Source organism: Podarcis liolepis (genome assembly GCF_965112155.1).
Source record: "Podarcis liolepis genome assembly, chromosome: Z".
In the NCBI taxonomy this organism is placed as follows: Eukaryota; Metazoa; Chordata; class Lepidosauria; order Squamata; family Lacertidae; genus Podarcis; species Podarcis liolepis.
Genome location: NC_139570.1, coordinates 47,270,191 through 47,292,145, shown reverse-complemented (window position 1 = coordinate 47,292,145; position 21,955 = coordinate 47,270,191). Strand labels below are relative to the sequence as shown.

At 47.7% G+C, this 21,955-nt stretch overlaps 1 protein-coding gene across 2 annotated transcripts; it reads right to left on the bottom strand.

Moving 5' to 3' along the window:
* Window positions 1–1,518: 1,518 nt before the first annotated feature.
* ST6GALNAC4 (ST6 N-acetylgalactosaminide alpha-2,6-sialyltransferase 4) lies at window positions 1,519–19,125 on the bottom strand. Of its 2 annotated transcripts, none has more exons than XM_083486026.1 (6): window positions 18,405–19,125; window positions 16,260–16,324; window positions 12,821–13,006; window positions 10,649–11,061; window positions 9,284–9,391; window positions 1,519–5,478 (listed from the first exon to the last, which is right to left on the bottom strand). In XM_083486026.1, exons 2-6 carry the CDS (start codon window positions 16,269–16,271, stop codon window positions 5,289–5,291), a joined length of 909 nt encoding a protein of 302 aa, XP_083342152.1. In that variant the 5' UTR covers window positions 16,272–16,324; window positions 18,405–19,125; the 3' UTR covers window positions 1,519–5,288. The 2 variants fall into 2 exon arrangements, with proteins under 2 accessions (XP_083342152.1, XP_083342153.1); XM_083486027.1 differs by having other exon boundaries at window positions 4,608–5,478; window positions 18,416–18,922.
* Window positions 19,126–21,955: the final 2,830 nt, after the last annotated feature.

Genomic DNA, 21,955 nt, shown 5'->3' with positions numbered 1-21,955 from the left:
AAAATACACAGTAACAAACCCTTAGCAAAAGAAAGGAAGGGAAAAAAGAAAAGAAAGAAAAGAAAAACCAAAAAACAGAACAAAGAATAAATTAATATTTTCATCTCTTATAGTTCATTCACTGGTTTCTTGACCTCCTCACACCTCCCATTTTGTATTCCAGTTCAAATATTAAATTCAGCAAATCCTTACCCTCTAGCATTTATCCTTTATCAATCCCCATTTACGTTTTCTTGAAAATCTTTTTACCAATACCACTTCTTTTCAATCAAAAGTCATTTTAACATTCCTTAATTTTACAGTGCTTCTGCAAGTAGTCTTTAAATTTCTTCCAGTCTTCCTCCACCGACTCTTCTCCCTGGTCACGAATTCTGCCAGTCATTTCTGCCAATTCCATGTAGTCCATCACTTTCATCTGCCATTCTTCCAGGGTGGGTAGCTCCTGGGTCTTCCAATACTTTGCGATGAGTAGTCTTGCTGCTCCATCCTGCATTTTTCAATGGATTTTCCTATCACTTTTCAAACTGCAAAAAGCCCTGAGGCTTTAAAAAAGTTTATTTGTTGCACTAGGGCAGCAGAGCTCCTAAATATTCACTTTGTGTGTGCAAACCTCAATAAGGAATATGGGGAGCTGTCTCATACTGAGTCAGACCACTAGTTCATCTAGCTCAGTTCTGCACACTGATTGGCAGCAGCTCTCCAGGGTTTCAGGCAGGGAATATTCCAGCACCACCAGGAGATGCTTGGGATTGAATCTGGGACCTTCTGAATGCAAAGCAGATGACGCAGGTGGCGCTGTGGGTAAAACCTCAGTGCCTAGGACTTGCCGATCGTATGGTCAGCGGTTCGAATCCCCGCGGCGGGGCGAGCTCCCGTCGTTCAGTCCCAGCTCCTGCCCACCTAGCAGTTTGAAAGCACCCTTAGGTGCAAGTAGATAAATAGGTACCGCTTTATAGCGGGAAGGTAAACGGCGTTTCCGTGTGCTGCGCTGGTGCTGGCTCGCCAGCTGCAGCTTCGTCACGCTGGCCACGTGACCCGGAAGTGTCTGCAGACGGCGCCGACTCACGGCTTCTAGAGCGAGATGAGCACGCAACCCTAGAGTCGGACACGACTGGCCCGTACGGGCAGGGGTACCTTTACCTTTACCTATGGGCCTCTCCCTAAATTCCAGTATGCGTTTGGATCCCTCCCACAAAATACTGGCTGTCTGGAGGCACCGTGGCTCAGGTCAGTTGAGGAGCCTAGTCCCCAATAAATCCAAACTTTCAGTGAGTTATTTGTTTCCCCCCTCTTCTCTCAGAACAAAGAGGGCATTGTTCATGTCATACTGTCATGGGGATGGGGGGAGTGCTGAGTGCAGCAGACGCCATGGAGACTCAACATTCTTTTTGTCAGAACTACATGTGGGATTTTGGCTCAAGGGGCATCCATAGATTTGTACATGCTTTGGCGACTTAAACCAGGGATATGAACTTGGCAAGGAAAATGGACAATGTGACAAGAACACCAGGACACCAATAATGGTTCATCTAGTTTATTGTTGCCGCAGAATTTTAAAAGTACTTTTCAAAACAGAACAGAGAGAAGATAACTATGCATGGGGGAGGGCAGAAGAGAGATGAGCTTTGATGGTTTCTGCTTTGCAGCTTTTCTCCGCCACTGCCCTCGGAGGATGAGCCTGCAAAGCAGGAACAGAGAGCCTGTGGTTCTCAGGATCTTGGGATCACGCAACAGTGCCATTTAACATGAATAGCAAGCTTCCTGTACCTCCATTTATTTCCCGTTATCTATATGACATCCTCTAAATCACTGCCTTTCTGCACTTCCTCAATCTATCCAAGATAGTGGCCATCAAATCTTGTGGAAGTGAATTCCATAGTTCAACTCTGTGCTGTGCGAAAAAGTACTTTCTTTGTCTGTAGCTTCAGTGGATTTCCATGAGTTCCAGCATCGTGAGGGGAGAAATACTTTTAGTCACTTGCTTCACTCCATGTGTAATTTTATGTGCCTCTATCATGTTCCCTGCCTCCTCAGTTTATTGACCTTCCTTTCTGAAATAAAAAGCCCCAATCATGGCAACCTTCCCTCAAAGGCTCCAGCCCCTCAATTGTTTTAGTTCCGCTTTTCTGGAAGTTTTCCCATTCTACAATATCGTTTTCAGGTGTAGTGACCAGAACTGATCACCATATTCTGAGTGTTAGTGCCATAAAGACATTGTGATAGTGGCTGTCTTATTTTCTAGTCTTATCAGAAAGAGCTGCAATATTTTCATGGGTGGGGGCGTGGAGAGGAATAGGATTGAAATAATTTGCAGTTCAGGACTTTTGTTTCTGACACCAACATTATTTTTATCCTTAATGTACTGCTTGGCAGCAGTGAGATGCTTGGCTGTGAGAAATGCATTTAACAAAATAAACAATAATCTTACCAAATGTTAAAAGGCTGATCTATTCCCCATTCCAGTTCCACATTTACCATAGCATGATGGGTGTGCTGAATTTTTCAACTTTCAAATTCTCAAAAATGAGGGATGCTAAAAATTTGTTACATGACTTGGCAATTCAAAAGATATTTTGGTTAAATTAATATAATTTAGTTTTGCTTCGTAAATAAAATGTGTGTAAAATCGCATAGGAATAATTAAAAATGATTGCCAAGTACTTTAACTGCATGTTAAATATTAATATTATAATGTATTTATTAATATTACTGTTGTTTAGCATTACCTGACATTTTCAGAAGATAAAATTATTTGGTTTTCTGAAAACAGTTTATGTGCTTCATCAAACGTAAACTTACCCAGCCAAATGTTGTCAAATCACAAAATAGCAGATTTGAAGTCCTCACACCCAAAAAATATCTTTAAGACGACCTCACCAAAGAGAGAATGACACACCCTACTATAACAACCTATTATTATTATTATTATTATTATTATTATTATTATTATTATTATTATTATTATTATTATATCCCATCCTTCCTCCCGAAGGAGCCCAGGGCTATAGCTTGGTTGAGGCCCTCTTTGGGGCTCCAATTGTCATTATCATCATTGCACACAGCACTTTTACAAAGCCAGAAAACCTTGTAACTTAAATGGTTATGCAGAAACTCATAGGGATTCGGCTGGACATCAGGAAACGAGAGGGTTGGGATTTACAGCTGCTCAGAAAGCGACAGAAATTGAACAGTAAGCACCCTAGGTAAGTGGTGTGACCCTGCAACCTTGGCTGTCACTCTCCTCTTTCTCCTCATCTCAGTGTTGCCTTTTTAGAAATCAGCAGGGGGTGCGGGGGGCAAAGCTAGAATGAATTGCCTCTGCCTGCCATTGGATCTGGCCCCATCTGCTGTTGGTCTCCCTGCCCTACCACTCCCAACGGGAACGAGCTCCCACTGAGGAGGGCTTCCTCCAAGCTGTGTTCCAGATAAAAAAACCCAGCGCTGGTCCACAGTTCCCTCCTCCTTCTTCCATGCCCAATGGCTGAACACCACTACCAGCAAACCGTTTCAACCCACCAGTTCCCTGATCTCCACCTGTAACTGTGCCGCTGATCCCTTGGTTGTTGCTAAAAAATGGTCAGATTCGTTGAAAGCCTGAATCTTGAAGAATGCCCTCCTCCCCGCACTGTAAGAGGAGGAGGAGGAGTTTGGATTTGATATCCCGCTTTATCACTACCTGAAGGAGTCTCAAAGCAGCTAACATTCTCCTTTCCCTTCCTCCCCCACAACAAACACTCTGTGAGGCGAGTGGGGCTGAGAGACTTCAAAGAAGTGTGACTGGCCCAAGGTCACCCAGCAGCTGCATGTGGAAGAGCGGGGAAGCGAACCCGGTTCACCAGATTACAAGACTACCGCTCTCAACCACTACACCACACTGGCTCTCACTGGTAAGCCTTTCTCCCAGGGAAAAGGACCGCTTGTAGGGCAGGGTGTGTATTTTTAATTGGGACTGCAGTAGGTGGGGGTCAGGAGAAGGGTTGCCTCCCTTTCTCACAATTCCAGCTGCAGCTGCTATTTCTTCAGGAACAGGAATGGGCAACTTTTTCCTCTCCCTGTTGGGAGCCCCATCTGCCACTGAGTGGGGGGCAGCATCCATGGTGTGGCATCCCACTCTCTGCTTCCATACTAAGGCTTTCTCTCTCTGGCTGCCACCCACATCCCCCCTCCTCATCACCTGCGTAAAATAAAGCTGAGGGCCACATGAATTTAGTCTGGGGGGCCATCTGCGGTTGACAAGGTACACATCCCACCCCTGTTTTCCAACAGCCAAGACAAGTGAAGCACAGCAGTATATTTCTCAAGTAGCTGCCTCTCACGCTCAGAAAGGCCATGCACGGTCAGCCCTTTCCATGCTCAGGTTTCTAACATGTTTGATAATCTCTCGGAAACAGCTGAAGGGAAACAGAAGCACGGAAGGCGGTGGAGATAAGAGGAAGCAGCTGAAGGGGTGGGGAAGGAGGGCGACATGGTGGAGAGGCCCACAGAGCCACGTGACCCACACACACAGCAAACAGCCACGTGGCAGCCAAGGCTGTTTTTGCTACTGAGCCCTGCAGTGAGCCTTCTTTGTCCTGGCTGAGAGTCTCAGGCAGAAAGGGGTCGTTTATTTTATTTCATTTTTTTTATTTCATTTTATTTTGCTAAACCACGTGATGTTCAGCAATCTCTCAGCAGTGCACAAAACATAGGAACAGTTATTGTGGAAACAGATTACTGTCGTCCGCCTCATCTGCTTCCGAAGATCCCATTAACTCAGCAGGTGGAGAGCTTTTTATCAGGTAAACTACCTGGGATCTGAGGCATTAGAAAACGTTGCTGCCTAATCCAGGTGTACTTCTCATCACACAATGTGTCAAGCACAGAAAACATAATTTGGTGAAGTAGGCCGCAACAATCCCAGCGCTAGTGAGGATTGCTTAAATATATATATACTACAATATTTGAAATGTTTCCATCCCTCCACTTAAAAAAAATAGTAATTCCAAAGTGTTTCCCACCTACCAACGAGAAGGACTTTCCACTCAGTGTTCAGGAAGAGGAGAACAACTCCTTGCCTCTTGACCAGAAGTTTAGAAATACACGGCCAAGGGAAATGGAAGAGGCCCTTTACCGGCTGCTCTGCATCCTGATGCCTCATTGCCCTTCGAAAACCACGCGTGCAGGAGCCAGCACTTTGTGCAGAACCAAACAGTGACAAATATGGCTTCCGTCACAAATGTTTGAAGATCAAATTCATAGAAAATACAAAAACAACAATAGCACCATGGGTGGCCTGCCGCTGGCCTCAGCTACCCATCTGGCCACGAAGGGTGAGTGAAGACAATGTTCCTTTTCTTTGCCCAGCGAGAAAAGACGGCCTTCTCTGTGATGAAACGATGCCCACCATGGGGGGCTCTTTCATGGGTCAGGTACATCTTGCATTCATCTAGTTTGCCCTTTTCAAAGTAGTGGTAAGGCACAGTGGGCTGGCTTCTGTCTCTGCCAATCAAAGGATGACAAAAACACAGAAAGTGAAAACCAGGTTGCTGCATGCTTAAAGCGGCCTGGACCACACCGTCTGACAGGTTAAGAGCTGGGCTTCCATGTGGCTCCTCCTACTGTAAACCCATGAATCCTCCCATCTGCATTACTGCTGCGCTTGAAGGAAAAGGCTGCAGCTATTGCAGAATGTGGCAGCTGCTGGGTTGCCCCTGGTCCTGAAAGCTGGTTGCCAGAGAGCTACTGGTCTAAACTCAAAGCTTGGGACTCAAGTACTTAAAAGAGCGCCTTCCCCCATACCAAGCATCTTGGACCCTGTGACTGGCAACTCTACAATTCCATGAATCTATGATTTTGGGGGACCTTCTATCTCTGTAATTCTGTGATTCTGCAAGCAGTGCAGGTACCCCTTCCCCTGCAAGGCAGGAATCTCACACATGGCAGATGGCCATTCAACCAATGCTAAAAAACCTTCAAGGAAGGAGAGTCCACACCCTCTGGAGCAGAGAAATAGCGTGTTGGGGGTGGGCAGAGGGGTTGTGGCCCCAGGCGCACATTTCTGAGGAGGTGCAATCAGGCACCCCATGACAGGCACAGAGCCCTGGCAACTGAGGCGCAGCAGAAGGTGGGCTGGTCTAGTGGGCAGGTGGATGGAGACAGTGGGTGAGGAGCCTATTGGAGGTGGGCTCCATTCATCCTCTCTGCATGCACACCCCTGGCGTGTGCCCCCACCTCAGCTGCTTAATCCACCAGAGGGGCTCAACACTTGCCCTGTCCTGGATGCCGGCATCCTATGCTAAGCCACTGCTCCGGAGGGAGTCCATTGCCCTTCTGAACAGCTGTCCCCCAGTCCCCCAAAAGCCCCGGGTTCAAGCCCTAGCATCTCCAGATAGGGGTGGGAATGTCCCCCATCTGAACAACTCACTGCCAGTCAGTGTCAACAATGCTGAGTTGACAGCCACCAGCCAAGAGGACTGTGTTTTACCTCAACTGTGAGAGGCAGCATGCCTCTGAATACCAGTTTGCTGGGAACTGCAAGAAGGGAGAACTGCCGTTGCACTCGGCTCTTACTTGTGGGACTTCCCAAAAGCAACTGTGAGAACAGGGTGCATCTTTCTTTTTTTTTGCTGCTGAGCTGTTGGGCGAATCAGATGTTTTGCAGGGTAGTGCGGTAGCGAAAGACGCGTCTTTTGCTGCTGCGCTACCCCACAGACCACCTGATTAATCTGGCAGCATTTATTTTATTTTATTGCTGTGGGGCTGCCTGGTCTGCTAGAGGGGTAGGAAAAAAATGGCACCTAGACATTTTGTTTTGGCACCCACAACTTAGGTCCCAGGAACCACTTGGCCCCTAACATTCCTATTCCAGTTTCTAACACCGCCGGTAGGCTTGGGACAGAGGTGCAAGCTGTTTCCTGGTCCTTTTTCTTTTTATTCTGTTTTGTTATTAGTATGAAAAGTGGGGAATTCGTGGAAGGGAATTTGGGTCGACTTTAGAAAAAGGATTTAAGATTTAAGAATGAGCACTGATGTATAAATTTTGATGTTGTAAAACTGGTTTTTTAAATTGAATTAAATATAAAAAGGTTAAAAATTGGGGATAAGAACTTGTTGAATTAACAATTTGAATTGGAATATAAGAAGGGGAGGTGTGGGGAAGTCAGGGAAATATGTTATAGAAAAATAAGGACTGTAAACTGTATATGTTTTTCTTTTTTTCTTTTTTGTTTTTTAATGTATTAAAATGGAAAATTCTTAATAAATATCTATTAAAAAAAAAGAAAGCTGTTTCCTGGTCCTGCTGGATCTCTCAGTGTCTTTTGATACCACTGACCATGGTATCCTTCTGGACCATCTAGGCAGGCTGGGAGCTGAGGGCACTGTCATAATAATAATAATAATAAATTTTATTTATATCCCGCCCTCCCCAGCCGAAGGGAGGGAGTCAGGCTGTGCCCTGGCCAAAGGCCTGGTGGAACAGCTCTGTCTTGCAGGCCCTGCGGAAAGATGTCAAGTTCCACAGGGCCCTAGTCTCTTGTGACAGAGTGTTCCACCAGATTGGAGCCACAGCCGAAAAAGCCCTGGCTCTAGTTGAGGCCACCCTAACCTCTCAGTGGCCTGGGACCTTCAAGATGTTTTTATTTGAAGACCGTAAGTTTCTCTGTGGGACATACCAGGAGAGGCAGTCCCGTAGGTACGAGGGTCCTAGGCCGTATAGGGCTTTAAAGGTTAAAACCAGCACCTTAAACCTGATCCTGTACTCACTCCACTGGGAGCCAGTGCAGCTGGTATAGCACCGGGTGAATGTGATCTCGCAGTGAAGACCCTGTAAGGAGTCTCGCTGCAGCATTCTGCACCCGCTGGAGTTTCTGGGTCAGTCTCAAGGGCAGCCCCACGTAGAGCGAGTTACAATAATCCAGTCTGGAGGTGACCGTCGTGTGGATCACAGTGGCTAGGTCAGGGTGAGAGAGGTAAGGGGCCAACTGCTTAGCTTGGTGGAGATGGAAAAAGGCCGCCTTTGTTATAGCTGCAATCTGCGCCTCCATGGAAAGGGAGGTATCGAAGATTACACCCAAACTCTTAACGGACAGTGCTGGCACTAATTGCGCCCCCGCAAGAGATGGGAGTTGCCCCCCCCCAATCCCATATCGTCCCGTCCCAGCCACAGGACCTCTGTCTTCGAAGGATATAGCTTCAACCGGCTCCCACGTAACCATCCAGCCTTTCATGCAGAAAGTGTCCAGAAAGTGGTTTGGGGATGAGTGTTCAGACCCTTTGGCGCTCACTTCTGTGATGCCTCAGGGTTCCATCTTCTCCACCATGCATTTTAACGTCTATATGAAACTGCCAGGAGAGATCATCAGGGGGTTCACCAATATGCAGATGATACTCAGCTCTACCTCTTATTTAAATTGGAACCAGTGCAGGGGTGAACGTCCTGTGTGGGTGTCTGTAGGCTGTTGTGGGGTGGATGGCAGTCAAAAGATTGAGACTGAATCCTGACAAGACAGAAGTATTGTTTCTGGGGGGTGGGGGGGGTGGCAGGTGGGGGGGATTTGCTGGTCCTGAATATGGTGACTGCTCCTAAAGGACCAGGTGTGCAGCCTAGGAATCAATATGGACTCCCCATGGAGACAAAAGGTAAATTCTATGTCCAGGGCAGCTATCTACCACCTTCTGCTTGCAGACTGTCTTGCCAGAGTGGTGCATGCTCTGGTTATCTCCCGCTTGGACTACTGAAATGCACTACCTTTGAAGGTGAATCAGGAACTACTGTAATCCAGAATGCGGCAGCTAGACTGGTGACTGGGAACAGTGTCCAGGACCATGAAACAAGGATCCTAAATGATCTTCACTGGCTCCCACTAAAATTCTGAGCACAATTCAAAGTGTTGGTGCTGACCTTTAAAGCCCTAAATGGCCTCTGCCCTGTATACCTGAAGGAGTGTCTCTAGGCCAGACACTGAGGTCCACCTCCAAATGCCTTCTGGTGGTTCCCTCACTACAAGAAGTGAAGTTACAGGGAACTAAGCACAGGGGCTTCTCAGTGGTGGTGCCCACCCTGTGGAATGCACCCACCATCAGATGCCAAGGAGCTAGAAGACACCTGAAAGCAGCTCTGTATAGGGAAATTTTTAAAGCTTAATGTTTTGTTGTTTTTGTATATGCTGGAAGCTGCCCAGAGTGGCTGTGGCAACCCAGTCAGATGGGCAGGGTACAATTATTATGTTTATTATTACTCTTAAATAATGTGTGTGTATCTCTGCTTACATACTGTTTCATACCCCACCTCCCTGTGCCATACCTGCAATAGTTCTCGCTGACCATGCCAAAGACAAAGATCTGCTCACACAACTCCATCGCCAAAACCATTGTGAACCAGCCTGTGCTCAGGAAGGAGCCAGATTTCATCCTGTGGATTTGGGAGAGACAAGGCGAACACTAACATAGAGACAGGCAAATCTGTCAATTGCAGCTTCTCTCTGTTTCTCACTTTTCCGACTTTTTAAAAAAGTCACCATGAGAATTCATAGGGCTTTCAGTGTTGATTTCTCCAAACGTGCATATTTCTGTGTGCAATTCCGCCTGAAATACACATTTTTTGCAAAGCATTCCCCCCCCCCACCCAAAATGTGGCACATTTTGTATAGCATTTGTTCTGCGCGGAATCGTAAAGGGCTGGAGGATGACTCCTAGGCCACCAAAGCTCAAACCTCGGCTTGCTGCACGGAAACGTAGAACTTACTGCATGCAGGGCAGATTAGACCAATTCATGGAGGACATGGCCACCAACAGCTACTAGCCACAATGGCTAGGCTCTGTCCACACTGTCAGAGGCAGTGTGCCCTGGACACCAATTGTTGGAATTACAAGCAGGGAGAGTTGGTGTTGTGTTTATGTCCTGCTTGTGGCCTTCCCATTGGGACATTGGGTTGACCAGTGACTCAGGATGCTGGGCTAGTGACTGTAGCTAGCCAGCAGTAAACTACACCGAGCACATTGGAGTTAACTCTTTATTAGCAAAACCAGGATCTGTCAGGCCTCATGAGCACAGCTACTCATATCCAGCAGGTCTTACTCCCATGGAAATCAGTTGCCAAGACTGAAGGTCCCTGCTTCCCCACAGCTGCCTAAGTCCCCTCCTCTCCGCGGATTTTCCTAAGCAATTTGAGGCTGCACCTGTGTGAAGAAGCCCACTTCTCCTCTGCCCTCTTCGTGCCTCTCCTGGTTCTGGGAGACCAGGGAGGAGGAGAGCTTGTTGCAACTGGAGGGGGAGACACTTGTGCCTCTTCACCAGCCAGACTCATCTCTGCCTCTTGGCCTCTCTCCTCTCTGCTTCAGCTTCTGCCTCTGATTCTGCACTGCTCTCTGCTGCACACTCTCCCTTCTCACTAAAGCCTGTTACCTCTTCTGCTTCTGACACCTCCTCCAGTCTTTCTCGGACCACTCATTGTCTTCCCACCACCAGTCCCTGGGCTAAGAATCTGAGTCTTCTTCCCGTGGTGGTTCCCCAGCTGGTTCTTCCCACCATTCCTCTGAGTCCAACCAGTCCATGACAGCTGGACATGCCCCCTTGGCTGGATCCAACGGGCTCTTCTTATATCCTTGGCAGATGTGCTTCACCATTATGGTCCCTGCCTGGTGATAACCCACTCTAGCCACCTCTCACCTGTTCTTCCCTGTCTCCAGCAGGAAGAGCTCGTCACAGTGCACCATCATCTGGTCAGTCAGCGTGTAGAGGCGCAGGCTCGGGTACATCTCCTTCACCTTTAGGAGGGTGCGGTAGACCAAGCCCACTTTCTCCCGGCTCATCAGCCTGGTGGGGCCCCAGATAACATAGATTGTGTCCCGGGACTGCTTGAAGAAATAGCTCTGGTTCCGCAAGAGCAAGGGGATGCTGGTATGAGAAACGACCCGGATGGTGCTCCTGCCACCCACATCCTCCTCGTAGCCCTGGGTGGGGGCCTGGTTCATGCGCAGGACACACTCCTTCTCGTCAATCTCCTTCCCAGAACGCGAACCCAGCATCTGCCCAGAACTCGATACCACAGCACACTGGCGACATGGCACTCGGGCCAATGGCTAAAGGTAGAAGAGAATTGAGCCTGGAGGGAGCTTAGAGAAGACCAGAGGCAGTGGCTAAGGCTACCCTTGCTGCACTGCTTCCTTTCCCCCATTAAATATAGGAACCAAACCAAAAGAGAAGACAGGCGTTTTAAACAAAATTGGGTTTTGCCTCTACAAAGAGGCAAATTTCTTTTGGAAATTCAACATGCATCTGAAAACTGGACCAAGGAAAGGGAGGGGATTCCCCCATCCAGAGTGAGGGTAACACTTCCTGATCTCACTCTGAACTGGCTTCGTGACACTGACACACAGCCAGATCTAACTGGCTGTCTGGTAATGTGGTGTCATCATGTTCAGTGGGTAATATCCAATTGACTGGTGGCGCATTATGAGGCCAGCTGAAAAGAAAAGGCAGGAGAAAAAGGAGTCTGAAGTAGTCCTGCCAATTAGGCAACTAATAGCCCACAGGAAATGTGAACTGTGAGGAGGAGTAAACAGAGCAATTTTGTATGCTATTGAAGCATGATTTTCTTTTTGGTGAAAATTAAATTAATGCATCTTACTCTGGCATTTGACATCTGAGAGAGAGATATTTCAGGACCCACCTCTCACGCCTCAGCCTATCCATGCCCTTTGGTTTTTATTCATTCAAGGTTTGCAAGGGATTCTTTTGTTTTGTTTTTAAATTTCTATACCGCTTTATATTTTTAATAAAAATCTCAAAGTGGTTTACAGCATATTAAATCAATAAAACAATAGCAGGGCAATGTTCCTCCGGCCTCGTGAGGAGCCTCTTCAGTGGGGCTGGTGAGTGTGGGCCCAGTCCCCTAGGCCAGGTGGAAGGGACCTTGCAGGGAGCAGCCTCCATGCCCCACAGCCGGGTGATGTTCCTCCAGCCTCATGAGGAACCTCTTCAGTGGGGCTGGTGAGTGTGGGACCTGCCCCCTAGGCCAGGTGGAAGGGACCTTGCAGGGAGCAGCCTTCAGGCCTCACAGCCCACACTCACCAGCCCCACTGAAGAGGCTCCTCATGAGGCCAGAAGATCATCGCCCAGTTGTGAGTGTAAAGGCCACTCCCTGCAAGGCCCTTTCCACCTGGCCTAGGTATTTGTATTATTTCTTCTATTTCTGATGTTCAGAATTAAATGTCATTGCTTATGCAGCTAAAACAGCACTATCCAGGCCCAAATAGGAAGTATCAGCAAACCTTTGGGGGTGGAGAGAGCCATAACTACAAAGAACTGTCACAAAAGGATGCAAGGTGGCGTGAAACCTACCAAACAGTTCTGGCCCCCGAAAAGGACTTACTGCTGGCTGTGGGGCAAGTAGGAATGGAGTGTCTGAAAGAAGGGAATGGCTGGCTGGAACCCTGAACAGGAGTGCTTCATAATGTAGATCCAAATGACCTTTACAGAAGTTTTTTGCATCCCTTTCTAAACCCTGAACATACTTGTCTGGGTCTCCACACAAGTGGAGGCAGAACAGTCTGTAGTACTCCAGGTTTGTGGGGAGGAGGAAGTCACATTTCTGAATGCTCCCCACCCCATATGTTTTCCTTTTTTTAAAAAAAAAAAACCCTGCAAGTAGAAAATAAGCACATAAGGGAGGAGGTAAAACCCTCCCCCTGCTTTTTGCTTATGGGGAGGGTTTCTTTTCTCTCTTCTTCATGGAGGATGAAAAGGACACCCCACAATGCAACCTGAACTGGTGCCTCTCAACTGACCAATGCCATGGTTTGACAATGGTCGCTTTCATAACTGGGAGGCTTGACTCACCTTCCCATCAGGGACGCTGATGTAACCCTCAAACTGGGCAGCTCCAGGACCAGCTGGCAGGACTCCTCCTTGCTCTTCTGGGTGATGGCAGCCAAGCCAACACAACGACAGACAGAAGTAAGGGCAAATCAAGATGTACAGGATGGAGCAGGCGCACAGGATGACCAGAGTTAAAAACAGCCGAGACTGAAGAAAAAGAGAGAGGAGGGTCTGAGCTTCCTCTTGGCAGGCAGAAAGGCAGGTGCACATCATAGTCCGAGGGCCACATTCTCTTCTGGGCAACTTTCCAAGGGCCACATGCCAGTAGCAGGTGAGCCCAGAGGTAAAAGCGGGTGCAGCAACAACAATAATAACAATTTCATTATTTGTACCCTGTCCATCTGACTGGGTTGCCCCAGCCACTCTGGGCAAATGTTAAATTTTATGTTTGTACTATAGGATAGTTTCTACACACTCCCCTCTCTAGTCTCCTTCCACGAAAGCAGGAGAAGCTGCCAGAGTTGAAGAACATAAACACTCAAGTGCAGTACAAATGGGGCTGGTGAGAGATGTGGCCTGGCTGAGGAGGAGTGTGGCCCAGGGACATTCCCAAGGGCCAGAGAGAGGGGGGCATTTAGCTCCCAGGTGCAAGGCTCCCCATCATTGCATTAGGCAGGGAGCGGTCTTTCAACTGAACCTCCTAACAGGGACTGAACCTGGGACTCTGCACATGCAAAGGTCGCACTCTGCTGCACAGCTGGGGTCCTGCTCTGTAGAGACCTTGGCACTCTAAGGACCCTGGGAAAGCAGCGCCACATTAATAGTTCTATTAATTGTTCTACAGGATGCTGAAATATACTTCCCCAAGTGCATCTTGTGGAAATGACAGCAAACAGCTTGATGGCAAACGACTTTGCTGCAGGCAACCCTGAAGAAGTCAATTTGAACAAAGTCCACCTCACACCACTTTTCAGAAGAGGAGCAAGTTTGAGGTCTGGCAACTCGCCAAGAAGAAGGGCATTCCAAGGGCAGATCAAGTGAGGAAACAAATATACCAGTTGCCCCACATATCTGCCTCTCAGGTTACTGGCAAGCCTGCAAGGGGACTGGAGAATTTCACTTCCACTTTTAGAATCAGAGAATCATAGAACTGGAGTGTTGGAAGGGATCACGAGGGGCACCTAGTCCAACGCCTGCAACGGAGGGATCTTTTGCCCAAGTGGGCTAACCAAAGTTCCCTGTTGTGTCCAGACTCGGAGGGATGGGGAGAACTCTTCATTTTAAACCAATGATGGGGAACCTGTGGCCCTCCAATGTTGCTGGACTACAACTCCCATAAGCCCTAGCAAGCACAGTCAATTGACAGGGATGATGGAAGTCAGAGGTGGTTTTAGGGTAGTGCTGCAACAATGTTGTAAAATGGAGCACAAGGGCGGGGGCGAGTCCGAATTTTACTGTCACACAGGGCACTTCTGAAATTTGAAAGCCCCAAGTCTGCCACTGTGGAAGTCGTAGTTTCCCAGAAAAAAACATGTTCTCCATTTCCAGAGATATGGAGGATTTATATTTCTTTCTAGAGAACCTTTCAGAGGCAAGCATGCCAGTGATTTTTGGGTGGGGGGCAGAGGCAAAAAGTGAGCAGAGCAATGAATGCAAATGTTTACTTTTGTATAGTAGGTGAGATTCTCTACATTCCCCTCTACTGTCCATGCGGACAAGTATAAGAGGCAGTGTTTGCGGACACCTCGTATCCAAGCAAAAGCAAAGGGAGGGTATGAAGTTGGGGCAGTGAGGTGTGTGGCTTGGGGAGAATCCAGGAGGCCAGGTAGAGAGGTTTGGAAGGCCCTATCGTGCCTTGGCCTATGATTCCACACACCTGGTTTAAACGATGGTTAGTTCAAACAAGCCAGAATCAAACTGGGGCTTAAGAACCACTAAGCAACATTCTGAGTTTTGACTTAATGCGGAGATGGGCTCAGTATAAAAGCAGTTGACTAGCTCACTGGGTAGAGCCTGAGACTCTTAATCTCAGGGCCACGGGTTCGAGTTGCACCTTGGGCAAAAGAGTCCTGCGTTGCAGAGGGTTGGAGTAGATAACCCTTGTGGTTCCTCCCAGCTCTGAAATTCTATGTGTCTATGAGATATTATTTTAATTAATTAATTGGTCAACCTCTTTATCTTGTCCAGGGCAATTTACGGCCAAATATTTCCAAATGTTTTACTTGCAGTCACACTAAAGAACGAGGGGCGAGCGCCACAGGCTAAGGTTTGCGCACACCATGCTACAGCACAGTAATAGTCTCTGGACTCCAATTCCCATTAGCCCCAGCATGGCCCAATGGTCAATGAACCTGGGAGCTGGGGTCTAACACCACCTTCCAAAGGGCCACAGGTTAGCCACCCATGGTTTAGGCTGTATCTGAACAGGGCATTCAACTCAGCCTTACATCGGCTGCTCTGCACCAAACCTCTGCCCCACTCAGACTTCACAGGTCTGCCGATAGTCCCACCTGCCCTTTTTTCCATGAGCTAAGTGGATGGCGATCACTGTGCTCTTAAGAGGCTTGTTTTAGATGCCATAATTGGCTTAGGCCTGCATGGCGCGAGATCTAACTGCAAAGAAGCTTAAAAGAAACAGAGCTTTGGTTTAACTGGTTGCAGGTTAAATTCCTCCCCACCCCGTGCAGGTGAGCAGCCAAGTGGCCACACATGGAACAGAATTAGGTATGTGCCCACAACAGGTTTTGGGGAGGTTGAGCTTAAGGTTACGCTGGGTCTAAAAGAAACCATTATGGATGGGGCAGGTGCTGTAGCTCAGCAACAGAGGATCAGATTTGCATGCAGATGTTCTCAGGTTCAATTGCTGGCATTTCCCAGTATGCCTCAAGCAATCCTCAAGCAAAGGATTCCTATGTTCCTCAAGGCCAAATGTTGCTGGACTAAAGTCCCCATCTTCAGGGGGAACAGCCATAGCGTCAGTGTCAGAGAATTAGCTTGGCATGCAGATGCCCCAAGTTCAGCCCTTTGCTGAGAACCACAAGGACTAGAAACTTATTTTATCTTTAGGTGAAGAACAACAGCTCAGTAGCAGAGTGTGTGTTTTGCAAGCAGATGGTCCCCAGTCCAATCCCTGGCATCTCTCAGAAAGTGCTGGGAAACAACTCCTGTCTGAAATCCTGGAGAGCCCTTGCCTGCCAGCCTGTAGACAAACAATCTGACTTGACTTAAGGCAGGTTCCTCTGTTACTAAAGCAGCTGCATCTGCTGGGCAAAAGGAACCCAAGAGGCAGCGTTCTGAAAGCACGCAACCCCCCTGGGAAGCTGTGCTATGCCAGTCAAATGAGCAGAAGGCAAGGAGGCACGTGAGGAATGTTAAATGGAAGGAATATTCCCATGGTGAAAGGAGCGTATGAGTGCAAGCTCAGATCCCATACACACCTTCTCCCCAATTGCATACTTACAAACAACTGCATCCTTTTAAGGTCTTATCAGCCATGTATCTGCTTCGGGCCTTGAGGACAATGCCCTGAAAAAAATAAAACCAATTGTTTAAGAGACTGCTTCTTAGGACATCTCCACTACATGAAGACATTTGAAAAATAAAGAGGAAAAGTGGAAGGAGTGCTGCAGACCATTTTTCATACTTGGATATTATCCTTTGTGCTGGGCCTGGTCAGTTCAATGGAAGTGAAGTCCAATACACTTTATGGCACTGTTTGTGTCTGTATGTGTGTTCAGTGGGTGTGGTGGGAAGACTGTTTCATCAAACCCGTGAGCTTATGGCCCTCCATATTTTGTTGGACCACAATTCCTCATCATCCCTGACCATTGGCCAGGCAGCCTAGTACCCCATCCCTCCTGTGCAGGTAGAAAATGCTGCAAGACCTTCCAGGTGGGAAGGGGGAGAACAAATATCCAGGAGGACCTATGAAACTAGATTCAGGAGAAGGGGAAATGCCGCTGAGATTTGTAGGGTGGAAGGGATCCAAATACAGTCATACCTTGGGATAAATACGCTTCAGGTTGAGCGCTTTTGGGTTGTGCTCTGCGGCAACCCGGAAGTAACGGAGCGCGTTAATTCCGGGTTTTGCCGCTCGCACATGCGCAGACGGTCTAAATGAGATCACACACATGCGTGGAAGCAGTGAAATGCGACCCGCGCAGACGTGCTGTCGCGTCTTACCTTCTGTTCAGGATGCGAATGGAACGGATCCCATTCGCATCCCAGGGTACCACTGTAATATGTGCAGACAGAGTCAACTAATTCTACTTTTGTCCCCATCCACCTCCCTGCTGAGACTAAGGAGGGAGGCAGTGTGGCCACCCATCCCCAAAATAGCAATATAGTTTGTGTCTCTGCTTTGCCCCAATTTAAAAGTAAGTCAGAACTTTCAGAACTTGTCATGTTGGTGACACACTTTTTAGACATGCCTCATTTCATGAGACTGTAATTTAGTTTTACAGTCCCCAGGAGGAGCACAGGCTTTACTTGAAGAAGATTCTAGAGAGGTGTAGTATATGTGCATATGTGTGTATGTATACACCTACACACAGGAAGCCGGTTTGTTAGGGCACACAGGGCTCTGCCTCACCACCTCAGCCTGTGCTCAGACAGCTTTTTTGATTACAACCAGCCCCAGAGATGGCACAGACTGTCAGCTTCCTCCTCCTTAGCTTTTCATTTAACTGCGGGTAAAATTGAAGCTAATCTGTTGGCTAACATTCCTGCAAATTATTTACTGTTAGATATATAGGGTAGGCATCAAGTGGCAGCTTAAATCTAGCCTTGCAGAATGTCTATTTGCCAGGGGGTTGGACTAGATGATCCTCAGAGTCCCTTCCAGCACTTTTACGATTCTATGATTCTATTATCTCAGCTACATTGCTCTTAGAACAGTTCACTTGTCCTGGGATGCAAGAAGGAAAAGCACTCACAGTGGAAATGGTATTACTTTCTATTTTGTTCTCTTCCTGTCACTTGATCACAACACCTGCCTTTTAAACACCTCTCTTCAGCATCACTGATACCGTTTTTATTTCAGGCTCTGTGAAGTTTTGGCAATTTGGCCACTTTCAGCTTCTGTAGTGTTGTTGGATCAGTCACAGGAGTTTTTCCTTGTCTGTGGTGGACTTTACAACTAGATTCTTGCTGCTTTGTGATGGGTTGGACTTTTTGATTTCATTATTTTACTGAGTGCTTCAGGTCTGCTCTTCTTACCATACATGTTGGACTTGAGAATACTGTATTTCTATCAGGCAACTCAAAAACTGAGTTAAATAAACAAGTAAAATTTTATAAGTAATAATGAGAATAACTGACAACAACACCGTAATTAAAATAAAAAATTAAAATACTGTGGGTCCCTTCTAACTGTTAAGTCACACTGCACAGAAGACTCGCTGAAATTAAATGACATGACTAGCTTAGATCCATTAGGACTATTTTGAATAGGGTTTAGTTGGATACATCACAATCACACACACACGACCATTTTTGGACAAACCACATGCCCAAATATGTAATCTTAGCCGGATACCGCGGGGGGCACAGTTGATCAAAGAGGAGGAGGGCGTTCTGCACATGCTCAACAGCACATTCATCATACCTGCTCTGTACCTGAACTCAAGGAGGGGGCGGAAGCGATGGGTGGTCTTCCTTCCACACGTAAAAGCAAGACTTGGGCTGGGAGCCCTTTTGCTGCTCCGGCTTCCCCGGCTCAAATTCAGACCGCTGACTTCACGAAGCTGGACGAGAGCGGAGGCGCAAGAGGAATTGGGGCCCCCGCTGCTATCTCGGTGACTCGGTCTGGGAGGAGGAGACGTGCGCGACTCCCACAGCGCTGCAGAGGGCCGGGAGGAGAGGCGCGCACGGCCCCCGAGGGCGGCCGCTTGGAGAGGAGGTATCCTTCCCAAGGCGCGCTCTGCAACTAGACTTTGATGTGCCAAAAGGCGCGGCGGGGGCGGAGGCGGCGACTGGGACTTCCCAGCCTAGCTGTTTCCTCGCGGGTTCCGAGGAACGGGCCTTGCCCGGCGTTTCGCAGCCTCAGCCGAGGTCTCCTGCGCGCAACGCGGCCGCACGCTCTCCAAAAGCGCAACGCTGCGCGCAACCGCTCGGCCAGCTGGTGCTCTGCTTCCTTCCTTAGCTGATTACGACTCCGCCCTTTCCCCTCCGAGCGCCGGAGGGTTCGCGCGACCGCAGCTGTTCCCTTTCGCAGCGCGCGGGAAACAATTCCAGGCCGGTTGCCTTGTGCCGAAAAGCAGCGCCTCTTCTTCCAGCTCAGGCCCGGGCCGCCGGCTCCCCGAATGATGGATAGGTTCTCTAGGCCAGGGTTTCAGGAAAAGAGGGTTCTTCCTATCCCTAGCTAAAGATGGTCCTTTGGGGTGGGTGGGAACAAAATGAAAGAAAAATTGGAAGGGGAAAAGCTTGTACTTCTGCGCCCCTTCCTAGGGGCTGCGATCCAAAACGCAACTTACAATTGGGAATCTGCCCTCGGAAATCCCTGCCCCCGAGGAAGCGCATTGCAGAGCCCTGACCCAAGAGCAAGGGCAACCTTCGGCAAGCCTCGTCTGTGCGGGTCGTTTGGCGCTGTGGCCCTTCTAGCTCAGATCCATTGGTGGCTGATCCGTTAGAGCCAGTGGCTTCCTGCCAGTCCTCCCACTTAGAACCACCACTGGGGTGGTCCTGGCTTTCAGCTTCCCCTGCCTTAGCCTCAGTGTTGCTGGGAGGGTGGGCACAAAACTTGAATTACACAGACCCTGCTTATCGCTGGCTCTGGCGCCAGCCACTGTTGGTTCCCCCTGTCTTCTGCTCTACCAGCCCCAACAGGCAGCAGCCACCAAGGCCTACAAAGCCCAAAGTGGGCAGATGTTCCTACGGTTGGAGCGCTACAACTCAAACTACTGACCAGGACTGCTGTGAACATTTTTTGATCTTGATTCAGAAGATTAAGAAGGCAAAAGGAATTGAAATCATTAATTTCTTTTATCTGGGTTTGGGAATTAATCCAATACAAAAATGTTTCCCTGTACAGTACCTGGCACATCAACACCTCTTCATATTGTGTTAAATAATATTTCTAATTTTGGAATTGAAAAGTCTTTGATTTTTATTTTTATTTAAAAAAATAAAAGCAAGAAAGACAATTTTCTACCTGTGATCCCTTGGGAGATGTTTGTTGATGGTGCCACTTTCAATTACAACTGGGTAGAAATTATGGGAGGAACAAGAACATCTTATAGGGAAAGGGAAGAGCATAGACATCCCCCCCCCCAAGAAAAACTGGCTATGGGAGGGTCAGGAGAATCTCCAGAAAAGCACACTGTGGAGGAGAGTTTCCCGTCTGCCAGGCAGTGAAGAATTCGAACTCAGGCTGCAGAGTCTACCAAAATCTTTAATGCTCAGATCAGTGTGATACATGGGCAAAATGCCATTCAAAGGCACAGCAGGTGCTACACATAGCAAAGCAAGCAAAGACATTGATCCAGGAACGACATATACCCCAACTGAAGAGCTAACTCTTCTTAAGCCCCCTGCCCAATAAAATATTTGAAGGGGCTGGGACCCCCCTGTTGGATTGAAAATGAACGACAGACGAGTAGATAGGTGTCATATGGGAGGCGTCTCTGGAGCAAGCCTCGGAGACTCCCTTTTATTGAATATTACTGCGTTTGCCACATGTGCTTGTTGCTGATTGGTTAACATAGGTTCAAAACAAGGGTTGCATACAATACATTAATTATTGCATATGAGACATCAGTCATAGACAGGTTAAAGGCTGGGAAAAGGAACGCGGAGTTTACACAGGCATGGGTTCGGACTGCCCGTACCAGAGTGGTATGAAAAAGGAATGTACAAGGAGGGGTAAGTACAGATTGGTATGTTGTGAACTCAAGGTGAGCAGAACGTACCAGGGTGATGATGGAATGTCTTAGCATCAGCACAGTTTGTGCAGCATGAGCAAAACAAAGCTTAGAAGCAAGACTTCCCAGAATGCAAGAGAAAAGAAGCAATACTTTCCCATAATGCGACAATTTATGTGCAGAGAGAACTTCCCTTTACCCCCCCCCCCAAAAAAAGTTGATGGGTATTGCCATTCAAATAGGGGGTGCCATGTCATGTGATTGATTATGGAGGGTGGTGCTTACTGCCCCCCCCCCCAATATTTTATTCAAGTTGGCACCCCAGCAACCCTTTTATTAGGGATTGGGGTGGGCACTAATTTCTCATGCACAATGACCCCATGTTGAAAACAAACCATTTACATCCACTGTATTAATGGGCAGAGGGACTTTTTATGTGCCCTTATGACCAACAATGGTGGAAGGAGCGAGCCAGATTCTAGTGAGCGAGACTGTCCCTGGCTATAGTACTGGTTTTAGCCCTCTCACTGGTCAGAGCTGAAGGAGCTAATGGGCAGAGGGAATAGGAGAGGGAGGCTGGGGGAACAGGTTTAAAATGGAAACAAAAACCAGTTTCGGTTAGATTTCTTTTCAAAACTATTGTTAATATTTTTTTTTAAGTAAGCAAAGGAATTGTAAGGCACAGAAAAATTATTATTTACCACTTTAAAAAGAGATACAAGGGAAAACAAATATAAATGAAAGAATGTGAGGGGCGAAATCAAGTTTATTTACCTTGCAACCAACAAGTCATTGGGTGTGAAAAGGAGCACAGGAAATGACGGTAGGTGGATATGAAGTCTGCTTCAAGCAGAGTGAAGAATAAATACAGAAAATAGAAAGCTTTTCTTTTAAAAGGCAACTGGAGAAGCCATTTCATAAAAAGAAGAATGGGGTTTCTGTTGTCAAAGTTGTCATTTGTTTGTTTGTTTTCTATACATAAAATATCAAATACACAAAATCAAAACAATAACAGCCCAATAACCCCCCCCCCAAGAGAGCCAGCATTTTAAAAAGGGTATAGGATGTAGATCAGGTCAGGCAAAGGCCTTGTTTAAAAAGGGACGTTTTTGCCTGGTGCCTAAAGTATATAGTGAAGGCGCCAGGCAAACTTCACTGAGGAGAGCATTCCACAGGTGGGGAGCCACTGCAGAGAAGCCCCTTCTCATGTTGCCACCCTCTAGACACAGGCCTTTTCCTGTGCCATCACCACACAATAAGGTACATCTTTTGGTGGGACAGGCATCCTTGCTTTGTT